This window comes from Pan paniscus, chromosome X (genome assembly GCF_029289425.2).
Source record: "Pan paniscus chromosome X, NHGRI_mPanPan1-v2.0_pri, whole genome shotgun sequence".
NCBI lineage: Eukaryota > Metazoa > Chordata > Mammalia > Primates > Hominidae > Pan > Pan paniscus.
In genome coordinates this window covers 120073897-120094114 of record NC_073272.2, presented here as the reverse complement: position 1 = coordinate 120094114, position 20218 = coordinate 120073897, and the positions used below count along the sequence as shown (strand labels likewise).

Sequence of the window (20218 nt, the reverse complement as noted above, 5' to 3'; positions counted from 1 at the left end):
TCCCTGGGCATATATTAATTTATGAAGAAGTTTTTTGTTAGCCAAGGGGACTAAAGTTTGCTCTGGAATGTCTATGATTGTGATTCATTTTGCTGCTGACCATCAAGAGTTCACTCATTTAACATTATGCAAAAGTCCATGTATACACAAAAATAGAATAGTATCATGAACTCTTCCCCCTCCCATGTACCTATCATCTGCCTACAGCAATGATCAGAATTCACTGATTCTTCAGTATTGAAACCAGTTGATAAATAACCAAATAAGCTTTCAATACCAGTACAGTGAAAACTGTTTTATGTCTTTGAACTAATTTTGTCTGTTGATTTGAGCAAAGAAGAAATCCACAAAAAGAAATAATACAACAAAACTTAGTTATGGAGGAAAATAGGAATTTAGCTTCAATTCTCAGTAAAGACAAAATGAGTTTCCTGTGTTCTTTAATCTAATAATGTTATTCAAAATTAAATGTGTGGATTTTATTTTTTGACAATTGCTGCTTCAAAGCCCTGGAGCCCTAATTAGCATGGGAACATGTGGTAAGAAGTTAAGCAAACCTCTTCAGAAGTGGTATTGTCAATTAATTTAGGTTATATGTGTTTTTTATTTTAGGGACATGGGACTGGAGTTATTTAGGGCTCATATTATAAGTGATCAGAAAGTGCAGAATAAGACAATTGATGGCATTCTTCTCTTGATTGAGAGGGAAAGGAATGGTGAAGCAATTGATAGAAGTTTACTTCGAAGCCTTTTAAGCATGCTGTCTGATTTGCAAGTAAGTTAACTACTACACATACTATACAGAGCTGATTGCTATTCCTAGTTTTTTTTCCCCCCACATCAGACAGGTAATGTGCTGATGTCATAACAAGGTTTGAAGGAAGCACATCTCATATATGAGCATAAAAACCCAATCATCATGCTTCTAAACTACAAAAGGATCCTAGCTTCATGTTTAAAAACCAAATTCATAATGCTGTTTACATAGACATAGAGGACATTTAGTAAATATTTGCTAAATAAATGATCTCCTTCATTTTGTTCCCCCTCCAGATTTATCAAGATTCTTTTGAACAACGATTTTTGGAAGAAACTAACCGGCTCTATGCAGCTGAAGGCCAAAAATTAATGCAAGAAAGAGAGGTATTTAAAAATCATGACTAATAAATTCTCACTGTCTCTCACAATAGACCTTACTTTGTAGAATATAAGCTTCCCTTTGCATTTATCTTCCCAACATTGTGATGCTCTTCTCTCACTTAGGTGCTCCTTTCTTTTCTCTCTTCTTAAAGGCTAGAATTCTGGATCATAAACTCTACCTATAAATTTTTACATATGATTCTACCCTGTCACATTTGACAGGGCCACTTCCAGGATCTTTTGGACTTGACATTTTCTGAATGATTTATGGGGAGGAAAACAATAATATAAAAAACTATCTTTGTAGGTTCCTGAATATCTACATCATGTTAACAAACGTCTAGAAGAAGAAGCAGACAGACTTATTACTTACTTAGATCAGACCACCCAGTAAGTATTACATGCTGAATTTAATAGTCTTAAACTGTCGTTAAATCACTTGCAGCACTTTAGCCATCTTAAACATGTTAGTAACTGTTTTCAGGTGTGATTTGAAGTGTTAACAGTTGTTTTCATAATACAAACTTCAAGTTATTCTTTTCCCTAGTTAATTAGTTTTCATCCAAGGATTCGATTATTAGGGGTGTGTGTGTGTGTGTGTGTGTGTGTGTGTGTGTGTTTAGAAGGTAATTTAGAAATAATACTAGAGGCTGATGTGACCTTTAAACTCTTCAGGCCAATTAAAATTCAGTGGATTCCCCTATTTCTGTGCTTTCCTAAGTATTAATATTGCCAGTCGAGGGGCCTCTGTATGTAGTACTTCTTTACCTTCCTAATAAAAGTAGCAAAACTTGGAAAAAGCCGACTACAGCAAGGTCTTGGAGATATTCATTTCATTATGTAAACCAAATTCTAAAATATGCAGTGTTTTTTAAAAATTTTTGCCTGTCAGTTCCTTTATGTCTTTTTCTTTTAGGCATAAAGTATAGTAACTCTGAGCACCAATAAATTTATACATAGGATAGGAATCTTGAAATCAACATAAAATGAGCTATTTGATTTTTTTCCCCCCTCAGGAGAGGCTTTACATTTTCTGGAAGTCAAACGTCAATAATACTAACCTTTTTTTTTTTTTCCTTGTAGGAAGTCATTAATTGCTACTGTAGAAAAACAACTTCTAGGTGAACACTTAACAGCAATTCTTCAGAAAGGTAATTGGCAATTTGTAAATAAGAGATTGCTTTTTAAATGGTAGTGGCAAACTAGTAGGGAATTTTTAAAGATGTTGCCCTTTTAAAAGTTTGATAGCATGTGGCTGCATTTCTGAGGATGGACACAATCTTTATTAATCACAGTAAACTTCCTGGAGGTGCCAGTTTTCTTATCTGAAAGATACAGGAACTAGAAGAGAGGGATCCACAAATACCAATAAAAAAACAGTGGTTGATATGTGCCTGTAGTATCAGCTACTTGAGAGGCTGAGGCAGGAGGATTGCTTCAGCCCAGGAGTTTGAGGTCAGCCTGGGCAACATAGTGAGACTCTCGTCTCTTTAAATAAAATAAAAGAAAAAAAGTGGGAAATTCTTGACTAATATGTAAGCTTTCAGTAAGGAAAGGTATTCCTTTTTACACTAAAGCGGTGAGGGTTTTTTGTTGTTCATGGCATGTCAAACCAAGCACTTCTAATCCCAAGTGAATTTAGAGTATACCCTACATTTTACTTTGAGAATGCCGCAAATAGGTAAAAGCCTTACCTTTCTCCCCAACAATATTTTCTTTTGTATAAAAATTTATATATTTAGAAATTTAATGCAGTTATACTGTTATTTCATCCTGGAAATCAAATATTTATTAGAGCCTCATTTAAATTTGACCTATTTATGCATGGCTTTTGATATATCACAGGCTATATCCAGTATTCTGAAATATAACTATGTACATAATATGGCTACTACATATATGAGGTATTTATAATGTATATTTATGTAAGCCAGTTTTTATAAGTTTGTTTTTGCCTCTAATCTATCATGCTAAATGGCACAAACCATTATGGAGTTAACCATTTTTCTTTTTCTTTTTAATTTTTTTAACTTTTTGAATTAAAATAGAGAGGGGGAGGGGGTCTTACTGTTGTGCCCAGGCTGGTCTTGACCTCCTGGCTTCAATTGATCCTCCTGCCTCAGCCTCCCAAAGTGCTGGGATTACAGGTGTGAGCCACCGTGCCTGGCCTGTTTTTATTTTTATGGCGACTAAAGTCTCTATATTTAGTTTTTACCCAGAAAGATGGTTGGGTTTAATTCAAAGGAAATCTTACATTACAACTCACATACAGACTAGTCATAGTTCAAACCAGTATCACAATAATGATTATAACTCAAATTTTATTAAAATGTCTGATAATCTTGTTCACTTTTTTGTTCACTATATTTTAATGCCAAAATGTTTTAAAATACAGGTTTAAATAACCTCCTTGATGAAAACCGAATTCAAGATTTGTCTCTTCTGTATCAGCTCTTCAGTAGAGTTCGAGGTGGAGTTCAGGTTCTTTTGCAGCAGTGGATCGAATATATCAAGGTATTAACAATTTACCTGTGATTTTTCTCTCTTACGGCTTATCTACACATCAAGAGTGCATATTGGCAAGCATTTCTTGTTTGATCCAATTTTTTTTTTTTTTTTGAGACAGAGTTTTGCTCTTGTCACCCAGGCTGGAGTGCGGTGGCGCGATCTTAGCTCGCTGCAACCTCTGCCTCCCAGGTTCAAGTGATTCTCCTGCCTCAGCCTCCCAAGTAGCTAGGATTACAGGCATGCACCACCATGCCTGGCTAATTTTGTATTTTTAGTAGAGACGGGGTTTCACCATGTTGGTCAGGCTGGCCTTGAACTCCTGAACTCAAATGATCCACCCGCCTTGGCCTCCCAAAGTGCTGGGATTACAGGCGTGAGCCACCACACCCGGCCTTGATCCAATTCTTTTAAGGGAATTTTAAATTTGTTTAAAAAGTAATGGGAATTTTGAGAACAGTCAACCTGAGAATGGTAGCTGTGTGGCATATCAGCTATAAAACCTGATTGATGGCTGACATAATTTCTGTCTCTACCACTTAAAGCAGTAAATGTAGAAAAAGAAGACTTTGAACCCCAAATTTCTTTCCTTTCTTCAATCTTACACTAAAGCCAGATTGCCATTTTAAGGAAGTTGAAAGCTGACTTCTTTAAAAATAAGGAAAAGATCCCAGAGGCTTCTAATAATACCCTGTTATGATATCATATGCCCAGTGATCATTGCTTACTATTTTTGTGATTATAGATGAGTGGTTAACAGTGTGGATATTTAGCACTTTATTTTTTTGTCCTCATTTCACCATCAGCTTTATTTTGCCAGGTGCAGTGGTACATGCCTGTAACCCCAGCTACTTGGGAGGCTGAGGCAGGAGGATCCTTTCAGCCTAGGAGTTTCAGACTAGCCTGGGCAACATAGCAAGATTCCATCTTAAAAATAGCTTTATTTTACTTTTTAAAGATCTTTAAATATATATGCCACTTAAAATATGATTTGGGGATTGTTTTCATTGTAGACAATTCGATTACAGTAAAAAGTGGTAATTTTTTGTTTTAGGCATTTGGCAGCACTATTGTAATTAATCCTGAAAAAGATAAAACCATGGTTCAAGAATTGCTGGATTTTAAAGATAAGGTTGACCATATAATTGATATCTGCTTTCTGAAGAATGAGAAATTTATCAATGCCATGAAAGAAGCATTTGAAACGTTCATTAACAAAAGACCAAATAAACCAGCTGAACTTATAGGTATGTTTTCCAGTCCTTTTTCCAGTTGTTTAATGATGTTCTTTGAGTCATAAAATCTCAATCTGAAATTTTTACCAGGTTGTAGTATTACTAATTCCTGATTTGTTTGAGGTTGCTTAGCTGGTATATCAAGTTTGAAGAGTGTTTCTAAAAACCTGGATGTAAGTACTGAAAGCCCACATGTCAAACATAATGTGCTTTCTTTCAAAGACGGTACGTTGGACACTATTTACCTTTATTGATAATAAGCTAGTATGTTTTCCTAGCCTAATGATTTAGAAATGAGGCAGGGTGTTATTTCAAGCTACAAAAAAGGGCAGCATGAAATTACAGTTGTCAGTGAAAAAGAAAAAAGTCCAGGGCAAAAATAAACCTAATAATCTGGGCCCATTTAGCGTAAGGATGTGATATACACTACAGTGCTTCTCAGGTTTTTCCACCCAAGTACCCTTAGTGTCAGAGGAGGAGGTAACCTGAGAAGGTCTAGGGTCCTCTGCCAAAAGGATGAAATTTTGTTGCAACCTATCTACTATTTATCCGTAAACATGTAGCAAATTTTACCTTCTACTCTACGATGTATCTGGTTTATTTTAATAGAAAAGTAATGTTTAAGATTGCTTACTCTTCCTATAAAATGGATACTCCAGAAGATTCCTCATGTCTTTTCGTGGCTTTGATTACATTATGCCCTCACAGGGCTACATGAGACTTCCCCCACAGGATATCCGTATCCTATTTTCATAAACATCAGTATAGTGGAAAGTACATTTGATCTGGAGTCAGAACACTTGGGTTTGTGTTCAGGCCCTGATGTTATTAGCTCTATGGCACTGAACAAGTCAGTTGATCTTCCTGACTTTGGAGACTTTTAAAAATGCATATAAATTTCTGAAGTATTGAAAAACTCAGTGTATCGTACTCCTCTTTGGGTATATATAGTGCCCAGTACCTCGTGTATTCCCTGGTTATTAAACAACAAACTTTTCCCCCATTTTAGCTAAGTATGTAGATTCAAAACTTCGTGCAGGCAACAAAGAAGCTACAGATGAAGAACTTGAGAAAATGTTGGATAAAATTATGATCATATTTAGATTTATCTATGGTAAGTATTTACTAATGTTTTAATATTTTTCTTTTAAAATAGCACTCAACAGAGAAGCTAGCAAGTATATTCAAACTGGAGGGAATATTTATTTGGAAATTACAGATTTAAAATTGTGTTTAATTCATTGGGGGGATACGTGAGGAATGTTACCTGATTGTCCTATGCTTTGGCTCTTCTAGTATTAAGTGCCTTGATTTTTGCTACTTGGCTTAATCTCTTAAATATTGGCACCAAAGCTACCAGTCCACAAAAGCTTTTCTGAAGAAAAGTTAATGCAATCAAGACAGTTACATGCAAAAAAGTTTTACAATAAAGACTTCGAAATGTCTGGCACAAAAATGGATCTCTACTGTTTCTTGCATTTAACAAACTTAAATAAAATGTGTAAAGTAAAATAACTTGGAATAATGGTGTGCTTTATTAAAGCACTTTAAAGCAGTTTTGTCAGTACTTTTTATTGGAATATTATAAATTTTGCATTTCTTTTTACATAGGCAAGGATGTTTTTGAGGCCTTCTATAAGAAAGATTTAGCCAAGCGCCTGTTAGTCGGAAAGAGTGCATCTGTAGATGCTGAAAAATCAATGCTGTCCAAACTTAAACATGGTAGGTTTCTCATTCTTTCTGTTCCTTTTCTTTGATTCCTGAAGGAGAATGTTAGCTTTTTACCCTTTCAATCGATTTCCTCTTTTGTCACTCATGTCTATGTATATATGATGAAAACATAAATTGAGCAAGCACCTGAGGTTTCCAACTTATTGTACATAATATCCAGAGTTGTTGTTTTTTTTAAGATAAAGCATTGTTCTTGGTTTTATTATTTGTATAAAAATTTCCCATTTATTTTATACCTAAATAGTAGATAAGGTTACTACAGGATTAAAGAGTTTGACTCTGAATTAATGGGGCATACACTTTGGGGTAAGGATTTCTTTTTATTCTTATGAAAGTTACAGATCATACTTCATACTAAAGTTTTGTATTTCGTGTTTCCCACTTTTAAACCTCTTTTGTTTTTACCACTTTAAAATATTATACATGTACAAACATCTTTAATAGAATGCGGAGCTGCTTTCACCAGCAAACTTGAAGGAATGTTTAAAGACATGGAACTTTCTAAAGACATCATGATTCAGTTCAAACAGGTAAAAGTGAGTTAAACTCTTAATTCCTCAAACTTAGTTGTATTTAGTTATCTGCTTGCTATGATTTGTACTAAAGAGGATAAATAGAAACGTGTTTGTTGTAATTCATGGCAACTGAGGTGATATTCACAGTAGAAAAAAAAATTGGTGAAATATAAGTATATTTGACCTACTTTAGGATTTATTTTTAACAAACACCCAGAATAACACAAAAATAAAAATAAAATGTATTGAACTGAAGTCAGTACAAGAAGAGCTATAGTGGGAACAGGGCTTTCCTCAGCATCTTATCGTTCGGTAATTTGCATGTTCAGAGCTTGCAATGGGGAGAGAGGAGAAGTGATAATGCAGCTGTATAAAAGCCTTTGGGGACATTGGGGATAGAAATCTAGATCCACAGTTTTGAAGATGTAGGTAGAAAGTAGTTTTGAAATGTTTAAGAACATAGGTGATAATGATGGCAAATTAGATTTTCCTCTTTTGGGTTTTAGTAGTGACTTCTTTACCCCACAGTGTTGCTAAGGTGGGAAGTGGAAGTGAAAGAATTAAGAAAAAATCAGGGTCAGTAAGATTATGGATTCTATAGTAGCTACAGAATAGGGCTTATCTGCTTTGCCCTTTTCCCCTCTTTTTCCTTCCCTACTCCAGGTCACTCCCTGCAGACAGGCAGTGGAGCAAGTGAAAAACTGGAGACTTGGGCTGGCTGGGGGGTGAGGAATGGGGGTTGCTGCAAGGTGTTTAAGCCACATAGGGGTATTCAAAGGTGGGGACTGCAGGTGGTATTGGGGAAAAGAATGGAGAAGAGATCCTATAACGGCCCAGCTGTATGTGAGAAATTATTTAAGTTGATAACTCCTGTAATGAGGTCATGTGATCCTTGTATGCCTTTGTATCAAAATGTTAACCTCTGTACTTGCCTAGTGCATTTTGTGTAGGTTTCATTTAAAGTCTTCTTAATAGTTGCCTTTTATTTTAAGGATGGTCAGTGTTTGCATGTAATTTCATAACAGGGAACTTCTTAAATAGGTTATTATGATATGAAATGTATGCAGTTTTAAGATCTCAGTGTGTGTTTTGATCTTCTTATAGTATATGCAGAATCAGAATGTTCCGGGAAATATTGAGTTAACTGTGAATATCCTGACAATGGGCTATTGGCCGACATATGTGCCTATGGAAGTTCATTTACCACCAGAGGTAAGAGTTACTGTTTAGAACTGAGTTATAGGCATAGAAATCATAGCATTTCCATTTTGCTTGTCATTTAAAAATAGATACTTAGAAAAAAATAGAGACCCAGGGTCTCGCTGTATTGCTCAGGCTGGTCTTGAACTCTTGGGCTCAAGTGATCCCCCCCGCCTCAGCCTTCCAAAGTGCTGGGATTACAGGTGTAAGTCACCAGGCCTGGCATGGATACTTTTAAAAGTGTATGTCAGTAAACGCACCAACACCAAATACCAACTGCTTTAATGTTTTACTTTTGTACTTAGAAGTCCAGTTAAGCACATAGCTAATAATGCCAAATTTCTGGGTTCAGGGTCAATTTCCCTGGCTCTTCTTCCATCTTCCCAGGTTATACGCCTCACTCTACCTAGCTATTAAGAATTCTTGCACATATTTCACCCATAGGTGGGATTGCTAAATGATGGGTCCTTGATTAAATCTATCCTGACTCCTGGTAAACTGTCTAGTCCAGGACTGAAGCCCATAAAAGGGATTAAGGCTAGACAGATAGATATTGAGAATCCTCCATGGAGATGATTATGAAGGCCCAGGGAGTAGATTTCTCTCAAAGAGGAAGAAAAAACAGCAGAGGCAGAACTTTAGAAAAGGCTCACATTTGGCAGATGGTAGAAAGAGGAACCTGTGAAGGAAACCAATGCAGAAGCAACAGTGAAATAAAGGAACCAGCATAGTGCAGAGGCACAAAAGCTGCTGCAGGTGAATGTTTCAAAAGAGGGGATGATTAAATGTTCAGAGAGAGCAAAAGGTATAAATCCTAATAAATCCCATTTGATTTGGTGGTTGGGAGATCATTGCTTTTCATCAAAGTGATTGGTGGACCTACTGGATATAGTCTTAAAATTTTCCAGAAACTATATCACATGAGGTAAGTATAAAAAGTGGTAAATGTGGTATTGGATACAGAGCTTAAATAAAGCCTTATTTTATTTACTTTAGATGGTAAAACTTCAGGAGATTTTCAAGACATTTTACCTAGGCAAACATAGTGGCAGGAAACTTCAGTGGCAGTCAACCCTAGGACACTGTGTGTTAAAAGCAGAATTTAAAGAGGTAAGTGGATGTTCCCAAAACTTTTAGTTTTCATCTTTATCTTTAATGTTTAGGTCATCCTTCTTAACTGAAAGTTTAGGCTATTGTTTTTTGTTTTCTTCTTTTTTGTTTTGTTTTTTTTTTTGAGAGAGAGTCTCACTCTGTCACCAGAGTGGAGTGCAGTGGCGCTATCTTGGCTCACCGCAACCTCTGCCTCCTGGGTTCAAGTGATTCTCATGCCTCAGCCTCCCGAGTGGCTGGGACTACAGGCGCACGCCACCATACCCAGCTAATTTTTTTTGTATTTTTAGTGGAGACGGGGTTTCACCATGTTGGCCAGGATGGTCTCTGTCTCTTGACCTTGTGATCCACGCGCCTCGGCCTCCTAAAGTGCTGGGATTACAGGTGTGAACCACCGCATCTGGCCAGTTTAAGCTATTGTTTTATAATTGTATCCTAGATATCCGCATGATGACAGTGATAGTTTGTCATAGCTTTATGTATTTTTAAGTAATTTTAGGTGTGTGGTCTTTCCACGATTGATTTGGCCCTTCTGCAAAATGAAAAGCAGTGAACTTTCCCCCTACCCTTTCCTCACCTGTGGATGAAAACTGTACACTGCCACTTCCTATTTTTATTTATTTGTTTATTTTTAGAGATAGGGTCCCACTCTGTCACCCAGGCAGGAGTACAGTGGCACAATCATAGTTCACTGTAACCTCAAACTCATGGGCTCAAGCTATCCCCCTGCCTCTGCTTCCTAAAGTGCTGGGATTACAGGCATGAGCAACTACACTTAGTCTAACACTGCCACTTCTTGACAGAAATCTTGTTGCTGGGAGCTACGAATAGAGTGGGAGTTAAGGGAAACAGTGTGCAATATCTAATCTCAAAAAACTTTAGCTTTTCATGACTAATCTGAGCCAAACAAATCAAAAATACATTTGAAATAGTGATTTCTTGCTGCTTATGATGAATATCTAGAATGACACATAAGGCTGATTAATTTTCATTACTGTATTCTATTTATAAGGCTTAAAAAAAACTGTTAAAAGGTCAGCTAATCCTTCCCCCTATTTTAGGTAGGGTCACACCTAAACCTCACACTGAAATACTGTATTACCACGTCAAGTGGCTTTGCTGGATAATGCTAATCATGTTTCTAAATCCACTAATTGAAAAATGCTTTTCCTATAAGAGATGATTAATTTTTCATGTGTTTTTTAAAAAGTGATGACTAAACACTTTTATTTCTTCAACAGGGTAAAAAGGAACTCCAGGTCTCTCTTTTTCAAACACTGGTGCTGCTAATGTTTAATGAGGGAGAGGAGTTCAGTTTAGAAGAGATCAAGCAGGCAACTGGAATAGGTTTGTAGCAAACATTAAGTGTTCACTATGTGCACACCACTATGTTAAGAGGTCTGGGGGACATATTTATAGGAATAATTCCTTGCCTCAGAACTGTTTTGAGTTTTTTTTTTCTTTTTTTTAAATGAGACAGGGTCTCACTCTGTCACCCAGGCTGGGGTCCAGTGGTACAATCATGGCTCAGGCTCAAGTGATTCTCCTGCCTCAGCCTGCCAAGCAGATGGGACTACAAGTGCATGCCACCATGCCTGGCTAATTTTTAAAATTTTTTTTGTAGAGACAGGGTCTCACTATGTTGCTTAGCCTGGTCTCAAACTCCTGGGCTCAAGGGATCTTCCTGCCTCAGCCTCCCTAAGTACTGCAATTACAGGCATGAGCCCCTGCAGCCAGCCAGAACTCTTTTTTTTTCCCCTCAAGACGGAATCTTGCTCTGTCACCCAGGCTGGAGTGCAGTGGCGCGATCTCGGCTCACTGCAACCTCTGCCTCCTGTGTTCAAGCAATTCTCCTGCCTCAGCCTCCCGAGTAGCTGGGATTACAGGCGCCTGCCACCACACCTGGCTAATGTTTGTATTTTTAGTAGAGACGGGGTTTCACCATGTTGGCCAGGCTGGTCTCGAACTCCTGACCTCGTGATCCGCCTGCCTCGGCCTACCAAAGTGCTGGGATTACAGGTGTGAGCCACTGCGCCTGGCCAGAACTCTTTATATAACCATAGGGAAAGGGGGAAATGACACTTGAAATAATGTCAAAACCCATAAGTACTGGCTTGTGGTACTGACTATAAGTGTGGTAAGAGTGCAAGAAAGCAAGAGATCACTGTGGACTGGCACAATTGGGAAAGCTGTCATGAAGCAAGTGGCATTTGAGCTGGGCCTTCAAGTTTTGGTCAGGGAGAAGGCATATACAGCAAGGGGAAATATTTTGAAATGAGGTTTGGAGGTAGGAATGGGCACAGTATAGGCCCATGAAGAGCTTAATTGTAGCATAGAATCATGAAGAATCATGAAGAGCTTAATTGTAACATAGAATAGTGAGTTAAAAAATTAGGTAAGATGAGTAGGGCCTGATTGTGGAGAACCTGATAAGTCTAGCAAATGAAACCTACACTGTAGTGTCTCAACTATGTGGCATGGTGGAAGTAATTATTTGGACCACTTACTGAAATCAATCTACAGGGCAACTGGAAGGATCAAGGGATTCCAGTTTTGATGCTATTGGGATGATTCAGGCATAAAGTAGAAGGGACTTAGACTAGAATGAGACCATGAAAATGGAGAAAACTCATCTCTGCGGAAGCAGCGGCTAGCTATTATGTTGAGGATGAAGGAGAAGGAAAAGTTAAAAGATGATTTCAGGGTTTCCCAACTGAGAAGGTTAGTGGTATCACCACTGACAATTGGAAAGAGGACACAGTTATATGGAGATGATGAATCAAATTTTGGACGTAACTACAGTTGATAGTAAAACAGCCAGGCGGAATTGCCCTTTAAACGTGCAACTGGAGAGAAGTGAAATGTCATTTTGGAAGATTTGGTAGTTGCCCACATGGTATGATGATTGACGTCTTTAAAAGAGGACTAGGGGCCGGGCGTGGTGGCTCACATCTGTAATCCCAGCACTTTGGGAGGCCAAGGCGGGTGGATCACTTGAGCTCAGGAGTTTGAGACCAGCCTGGGCAACATGGTGAAACCCCGCCTCTATTTTTTTTAAAAAAGAAGAGGACTAGGAAAAAAGCCATTGGCTAGAACAAAGAAAAGTTGTTGGTGACCTTTGGGAAAAAATGAAACAGTTTTAATAGGGGGATGGAGTGGAAGCTAGATTGAGGTAGAATGTCGTAGTTGTTCATGCTGGTAACAAATAACTAAACCTCTGTTTCTTCTTCAGAGGATGGAGAGTTAAGGAGAACACTGCAGTCATTAGCCTGTGGCAAAGCTAGAGTTCTGGCGAAAAATCCAAAGGGCAAAGATATTGAAGATGGTGACAAGTTCATTTGTAATGATGATTTCAAACATAAACTTTTCAGGATAAAGATCAATCAAATCCAGATGAAAGAAACGGTATTTCTTTCACTTTCTCTTAGTCCTAACACACTGGAATTATACATGTTAATAATCAAAATATATAAAGATTTTTATACCTGTAATACTGCCAATACCATTAATATTTTTTGTGCCTATGTCCAGCTAAATATGTTTCCTTATTTGATTTTGGGTGTTTGGGAGAGTGGTTGTACAGGATTGAGATGATACTCAACATAGTTTCATATCTTACTTTGTTTATTTAGTATTCAATCTTTAGAATTTTTCCATGCCATTAAATAGCTTCGAAAAATGGCAGATGGCAGTGTAATATTTTTACATGGCTCTTATAGTTTGTTCAACCACTGTTCATTTTGGGGCAATTAAATTCATGACTTATTAGTATTATAAATAAGATTGCAAGAAACCTCTTTGAAACTAAATTTTAATCTCTGATATATGATAAATTTGTGGAAGTAGATTTTTTTGGGTTAAAGGGTATGAACATTTTAGGAGTCTTAGTACATAATGTCATATTGTGTTCTGGAAAGGCTGGACCAGTTTATACTCTGTCCAGCAGCATATGAGAGCCTGTCTTACTATGTCCCCCAGCACTAAAGATTATATTTTCTTTTGCCAACTTGCTTGGTGAAAAATCTGAATTGATTTATTCACTATTTATTTGATTAACAGTGAAGGTGGGCCAGGTACGGTGGTTCACACCTGTAATCCCAGTACCTTGGGAGGCCGAGGCGGGCAGATCACCTGAGGTCAGGAGTTCAAAACCAGCTTGGCCAACATGGTGATACCCTGTCTCTACTAAAAATACAAAAATCAGCTGGGCGTGGTGGTGCGTGCTTGTAGTCCCAGCTACTTGGGAGGCTGAGGCATGAGAATCACCTGAACCCGGGATGTGGAGGTTGCAGTGAGCTGAGATCGTGCCACTGCACTGCAGCCTGGGTGACAGTGAGACTCTGTTTAAAAAAAAGAAAAAAAAACAAAAACAGGGAAGGTGAATATTTTGTTTGTTTTTGCCATTCGAATTTGTAAGAGACTTCCAACTGCAGCATCCTGAAACTGATGGTTTCGGTTCCAATAAGGTTTAATGCAATATTTGGAAAAAAAAAAAATTTTTTTTTTTGAGGTGGAGTCTCAGTCTGTCACCCAGGCTGGAGTCAGTGGCACGATCTTGGCACACTGCAGCCTCCGCCTTCCGGGTTCAAGCGATTATCCTGCCTCAGCCTCCTGAGTAGCTGGGACTACATGCGTGAGCGACCACGCCCGGCTAATTTTTGTATTTTAAGTAGAGATGGGTTTTCACCATATTGGCCAGGCAGGTCTTGAACTCCTGACCTCATGATCCGCCCATCTCGGCCTCCCAAAGTGCTGGAATTACAGGTGTGAGCCACTGAGCCCGACTGAAAAAATTTTATTGTAGGACAGCGACCAGTATCTCCAAACAAGTTCCTGTCATTTTCACATACACATCAAAGACAGGATATTTTCTTAAAGGATTACCATGTCCTTACTTTTAAAACATTTATGCTGTACCAGGAAGAAACTGCTGCAAAAAGGCCAAACTGTGTTTTTGGTTTAATTACTAAAGATGAACATTTTTACTTTAGCATCAAGATTGGTAAACCGCCTCCTAAATACCTACATTTCTGTAAGTCTTGAAGGATTGTAAGCACTAATGGCATGCATGTCTGATTTATATATTACAAAATAAAAATTAATTTTCAAAGAGGTTGACTCTTAACTAGTTTGCTTAGCCAGTTAATACCATGCCTTGAGTCAGAGATCAGACAGAGTCACCTTATAGACAAGCTATTGTCATAGAGAAATCTGGTTAACAATCCATTGAAACTGATACACACATTTAGAAGATATATCAAAGACAGAGTAAAAAAACAAAATGGTAAATTCCACATCAGCTATCTCTACTTCTAGAAAAGCAATTCAAAGATGATGTTTTTCTGTTAACTAATATTAGCATTACTTCATTGGTATAGGGCAATATAATCAGAACAGAAAGGAGTTATGTTTGTAGGATTTTTCTCTGTCAGCATCTATATTTATAAGACCCCATTTAGATAATTCAGTACCTTTAAAGCAATAACAATGTCATGTCCCTAAAATGCACAATTTATGTAAATAGTCAGGTTTTGCTTCTGGTATAATTCCTAGGTTTAAAACTTTTTTGTTAGGTTGAAGAACAAGCAAGCACTACAGAAAGAGTATTTCAAGACAGACAGTATCAAATTGATGCTGCAATTGTTCGAATTATGAAGATGAGAAAGACACTTAGCCACAATCTCCTTGTTTCAGAAGTGTACAACCAGTTGAAATTTCCAGTAAAGGTAGGTACTTCTGTGTTTTCCTATTGAGCGTGTTATAAATAAAAGAAAGTACATTAGATTTTCAGACACAAATCTTGCAAACATAAAGCGTCATGACCATTTAGAGAGAGAAAAGTTTTAATTTCCCATGTTGATGCATATGATTTCCAAAAAAAAACTTTGTTGGCATATGTGGGCAGCAGTGACAAAAGGGAAAAATAACAGAAAAGCCTGGATACCTGAAAGTTTAACTGCTAAGTGAGTGTTTGAAATTTTCAAGTTTATTCACTATATTTCTTTTGAACTTCTTGGTTGGTTATTTACTTCTTTTCCTCTTGAAATACCATGGTATTTATTGAAATACCATGGTATTTGACAGATTTAGTTATTGTGGATTGAGTTAAATCTCCTGTTTAGTTAGCTTATATAAGAGATCATCTGTTAAAAACCATACAGATAACTAGTCATGATTAAGCATCTTTTTGAAAAGTGTAGTGATAGTTCTGGTAAACTGAAATTGGTCATTAAATGGAAACGTTCCATTGTGAATGACCAATAATAAAGTCACTTAATGTGATGTTGTACTGGCCTTTTTTCCAAGTTTTAGGAGGTAGATAGCCAAACCCTTGGATGATAAACATTGATAGAGTTTGAATAGACTGCTAGCTATTAGGGTTCTTATGAGCTTTGGACTTTCATAAATCACTTCACCATGCTGATCTTGTTTCCTCTTTTGTAAAACTGAGATAATAATAGTACTTACCTTGTAGGATTATTGTGAGGTTTAAGTGAGATCATGAATGTAAAAATCTTAGCACTGGACCTGGTACATAATAAGCACTCGGTAGCTCTTAGTTCTAATAAGGTAAGCATTTTCTTTTCTCCAAACCTAATATTGCACTCCTCATTACCACCCTCTCACCCTCATGCTCTGCTTAACAGTCATTTCACCTCAAGCCAGAGAGATCACTGATGCTGGGGAAATTAGGGGATCGCTGTAGTTAATATTGTGCTGATATTCTAGGTCTTTCACCATAATTAAGAGAAAGTCATCTGATTTCCCAACCTTGGGATTACTGGATAAAATTTTCACTGCTGTATCAGACTACCTCCCCTCTTTTCCCCTCTTGAACAAGTCATTTTACTTATCCTGAAAAACTTTCTATTAGCAAACAAGATGATATTATATTTACAGACTAGATACATAAGATATATAGTGGAATTTTGTCATCCAGGAGCTTAGAATGCAATCATGAAGATAAAGCTACAAGCTTTCTTGATTACTTTTAAATCACAGGATGCAGAAATCCAAGTCACTTAGATGCACTAAACCAGAAATATGAAGATCTAAATTATGAGGTACTTCATTTATCAAGCCATTTCATGTAGTTTTTTTTTTGAGATGGAGTCTCGCTCTGTCATCCAGGCTGGAGTGCAGTGGCATGATCTTGGCTCACTGCAGCCTCTGCCTCCCGGGTTCAAGCAATTCTTTTGCCTCAGCCTCTCGAGTAGCTGGGACCACAGGTGCGCACAATCACGCCTGGCTAATTTTTGTGTTTTTAGTAGAGACGGGGTTTTACCGTATTGGTCAGGCTGGTCTCGAACTCCTGACCTCATGATCTGCCCACAGCCTCCCAAAGTGCTGGGATTACAGGCATGAGCCACTGCACCTGGCCAGTATTCTTTTAAATAGTGATTTTTTTTTTTTTTTGAGATGGAGTCTTCTTGCTCTGTCACCCAGGTTGGAGTGCAGTGGCGTGATCACGTTTCACTACAACCTCCACCCCCCGGGTTCAAGCAATTCTCCTGCCTCAGTCTCCCTGGTAGCTGAGACTACAGGCGCCCACCACCACACCTGGCTAATTCTTGTATTTTTAGTACAGATGGGGTTTTGCCATGTTAGCCAGTCTGGTCTCAAACTCCTGACCTCAGGTGATCCACCCATCTTAGCCTCCCAAAGTGCTGGGATTACAGGCATGAGCCACCACACCTGGTCTAAATAGTGATTTCATCAGTATGTTTTAAATCTTAATTTATAAAAATGAAGCCAACTAACTCTTGCCCAAAGTAAAGGTGTGCTTCATGAACTATCTTGACAAAACTAGTATTCTGTGTCCTTAAACTACCTTACAGTGCTCATGTGAAGTTACAATAAATGTAGTCTTTTGTATTTAACCACGCGAAGGGTAGCTGCTTCTGGCATGACCTCTTTAAAATAGAAAACTAATAGAAAGTATTCCGTAACAATATGACAAGGATGTGACAGTTTAATGTATGTATAGTATATAGTACAGGTTGAACACCTTTAATGAGAATCCAAAATCTGAAATGCTCTAAAATTGGAAACTTTGAATGCCAACATGATGCCACAGGTGGAAAATTCCACACTTTACAGGTTGGAGTCAAAACTTTGTTTCATGCACAAAAGGTATAAAATTATCTTCAGGCTATGTAAGGTATGTATGAAACATAGATGAATTTTGTGTTTAGACTTGGGTCCCATCTCCATGGTATCTCACTATGTATATGCAAATATACCAAAATGAAAAAGTCAGGACCAGGCATGGTAGCTCACACCTGTGAGTACTGGGATTCCAGTACTTTGGGAGGCTGAGGCTGGGGGGATCACTCCAGAACAAGAGTTTAAGGTCAGCCTGGGCGACATAGCAAGACCCTGTCTATTAAAAAAAATTAAAAGCTCCAAAAAAAAATCAAAAATCAAAAACACTTTTGGCGTTAAAGAATCTTCAACATACCTGGGCACGGTGGCTCATGCCTGTAATCCCAGCACTTTGGGAGGCTGAGGCAGGTGGATCACCTGAGGTCAGGAGTTCGAGACCAGCCTGGCCAATATGGTGACACCCCATCTCTACCAAAAATACAAAAATTAGCCAGGCGTGGTGGCTTGTGTCTAGTCCCAGCTACTCGGGAAGCTGAGGCAGAAGAATCACTTGAACCCAGGAGGTGGAGGTTGCAGTGAGCCAAAGTGGTGCCACTGCAGTCCAGCCTGGGTGACAGAGCGAGACTCCGTCTCAAAAAAAAAAAAAAAAAGAATCTTCAACGTGTATAAAACATTTTTTAACCTGGTTTATTTTCATGATACTTTTCTCTAAAAAAGAGATTTAAATAAATAAAAATTTTAAAAAAGGAGATTAAATTCATGAGCCGAAACTGTTGTCTTTTTAATGGGGTATTAACTAAATGGGCTTGAGCCAATGATAATGAACTTTACATTGAAAATTTGCCTTCTCTTACAGCCTGCTGATCTTAAGAAGAGAATAGAATCTTTAATTGACCGGGACTACATGGAAAGAGATAAAGAAAATCCAAACCAGTACAACTATATTGCGTAGAATGTTGGCCTTGCAGCATTTGATGTCATATGCAGTAGCCAGTGGATAAACTAACCTGTTGATTCAATATTATTTGACTCCTTTTTTACTACCGATGACCAAATGAAGCAGTGTAATTAATGGAAATAGTTGAGTGGACTTTTTCTCAGTGGTTAACATGCCCATTTTAAAGAGTAATACTTACCTTTAAGAAGAATGTTGTTGAACTCTTTGCATGTTATTTAGTATGATGTGCAGAAAACACTTAAGAACGTACCTGGTCTTCATGAATTCCTCTTTGGAACTGGGAAAGAGATCCCTGTGGCTATTAAAAAGGGGGGAGGGTTCTTACACACCATTAATTATGAAGCAAAAGGTTTATTTGCTTAAAATGTCATTTAAAGATACTTAAACTGCATGCAAACTTTATTTACTGTACAGAGTTCTGGATGTATTTATCAAATAGAAAAACCACCCTTGACTTGGTTGTTCACCCGTTTTGTGATTTCCCTTGAAAAGAGAAATGAATTGTCATAGCTATTGATATTTTACTAGGTGATGTTCTGTTACACTGAAAGGGATGTTTTTTAAAAAAAATTATTTGGAAACAAGTTTTCAAGTAGGGGGACAGTTGCTTACATAATATCTTGTATATTCACATCCTAAAAATTTTCATTTATGAGTATGGGATGTGTATATATGGCTTAGCCCCAAGTTAACTGTGCTGATTAACAAGTACTTATAAAAATAGCTAAAGTAGAAAATTAATGATCAGTTGTACTAGAGGAACATCATAGAGGAGAAAAATCCAACTCTTTATATTAAAAATGAATACAATAAGAAAATTGCAAAAGAGACCAAAATGAACGTGTTTTGTAAATTGTTACAGGAGCAAAAACTTCGCAACTAGTTTTCAACATACTTTAGACTTTAAATGTTGTTTGGACAGTTTTGTCTTCAACTTGGACCAATTGTAGATTGTTACAGGCTTCCTAGGATTTAGCATTCCTATTTTCTCTACCAAAGTTTTTTTTAGAAGCATCCCAACTCTTCTCTTTGTTGATAAATAAGCCTTTCCTGTCATCTTCATTTTAACTTGCTAAAACCCTAGATACAAAGGTCCTCCCTCATTTTTCCCACAGAGCCCCTGTTTGGGAATTTGAGATTCTGTGTCATGCTGGTTTTCCTTTCAGAATTGCTTGAAATCGAGTTCTCTTAGCCACTGGACACCTAGTTTTCAGGAGAATGTCCCAAGATTGTTTATATATACAAAATGGCAAAAGTACTGTTTTTCGAATTGATAATTCAAGCAAAGGCTTCTCTTTACCATCACTGATTTTTTTTTGTTTTTATTTTGTTTCCTTGTTTCTATTTCCTTGAAGCTTTGAAGGGAGGAGAAGCAGAAAATTTTGTTTTTGTTTTTTAAAAATCAGAACTACTTAATGCTTTTTGCCACAGCATATTTCCTTGCCTGTTGGAGCCGTTAGGAAGATTACCTATGTCCTAATCTTCAACCTGAGAAGATTTTTGACTCTTGTGTCTACTGTTGATTGTTTGCTTGAGTTCTCAAAGACCTGTGGCCAGGTATTTTAAAAAGTCGTCTATTTCTTTCTAGTTGCATCAACTTGCACACTGGTGTCTAACTATATGTGGTATTCGGAACTTGTAATTCTTATTGAGCAGCCATTGCCTATATTTTCTCAGCTCCTCACTGATTTCTTTATATGAGCTCAGCTGACAAGCAA

At 37.5% G+C, this 20218-nt stretch overlaps 1 protein-coding gene and 1 non-coding gene across 6 annotated transcripts in view; one reads left to right on the top strand and one right to left on the bottom strand.

Moving 5' to 3' along the window:
• Positions 1-19301, top strand: part of CUL4B (cullin 4B) — a 35536-nt gene extending 16235 nt beyond the window's left edge. For 3 of the 5 annotated variants that reach the window (XM_063601661.1, XM_063601662.1, XM_063601663.1), the window contains 15 exons: positions 613-775; positions 1054-1143; positions 1448-1530; positions 2224-2291; positions 3536-3654; positions 4700-4892; positions 5890-5994; positions 6492-6602; positions 7056-7147; positions 8231-8338; positions 9323-9436; positions 10678-10783; positions 12669-12841; positions 15010-15162; positions 18399-19301. In XM_063601661.1, the coding sequence (XP_063457731.1) occupies positions 613-775; positions 1054-1143; positions 1448-1530; positions 2224-2291; positions 3536-3654; positions 4700-4892; positions 5890-5994; positions 6492-6602; positions 7056-7147; positions 8231-8338; positions 9323-9436; positions 10678-10783; positions 12669-12841; positions 15010-15162; positions 18399-18494 (1774 nt within the window). In that variant the 3' untranslated portion in view covers positions 18495-19301. The remainder of the gene's footprint in view (positions 1-612; positions 776-1053; positions 1144-1447; positions 1531-2223; positions 2292-3535; positions 3655-4699; positions 4893-5889; positions 5995-6491; positions 6603-7055; positions 7148-8230; positions 8339-9322; positions 9437-10677; positions 10784-12668; positions 12842-15009; positions 15163-18398) is intronic. The other 2 variants (XM_008976739.5, XM_014343543.5) reach the window with 1 other exon arrangement.
• On the bottom strand, positions 839-942 carry LOC112438611 (small nucleolar RNA U13). The gene has a single exon (XR_003027013.1). It is a non-coding gene; the product is annotated as a small nucleolar RNA U13 (small nucleolar RNA).
• Positions 19302-20218: the final 917 nt, after the last annotated feature.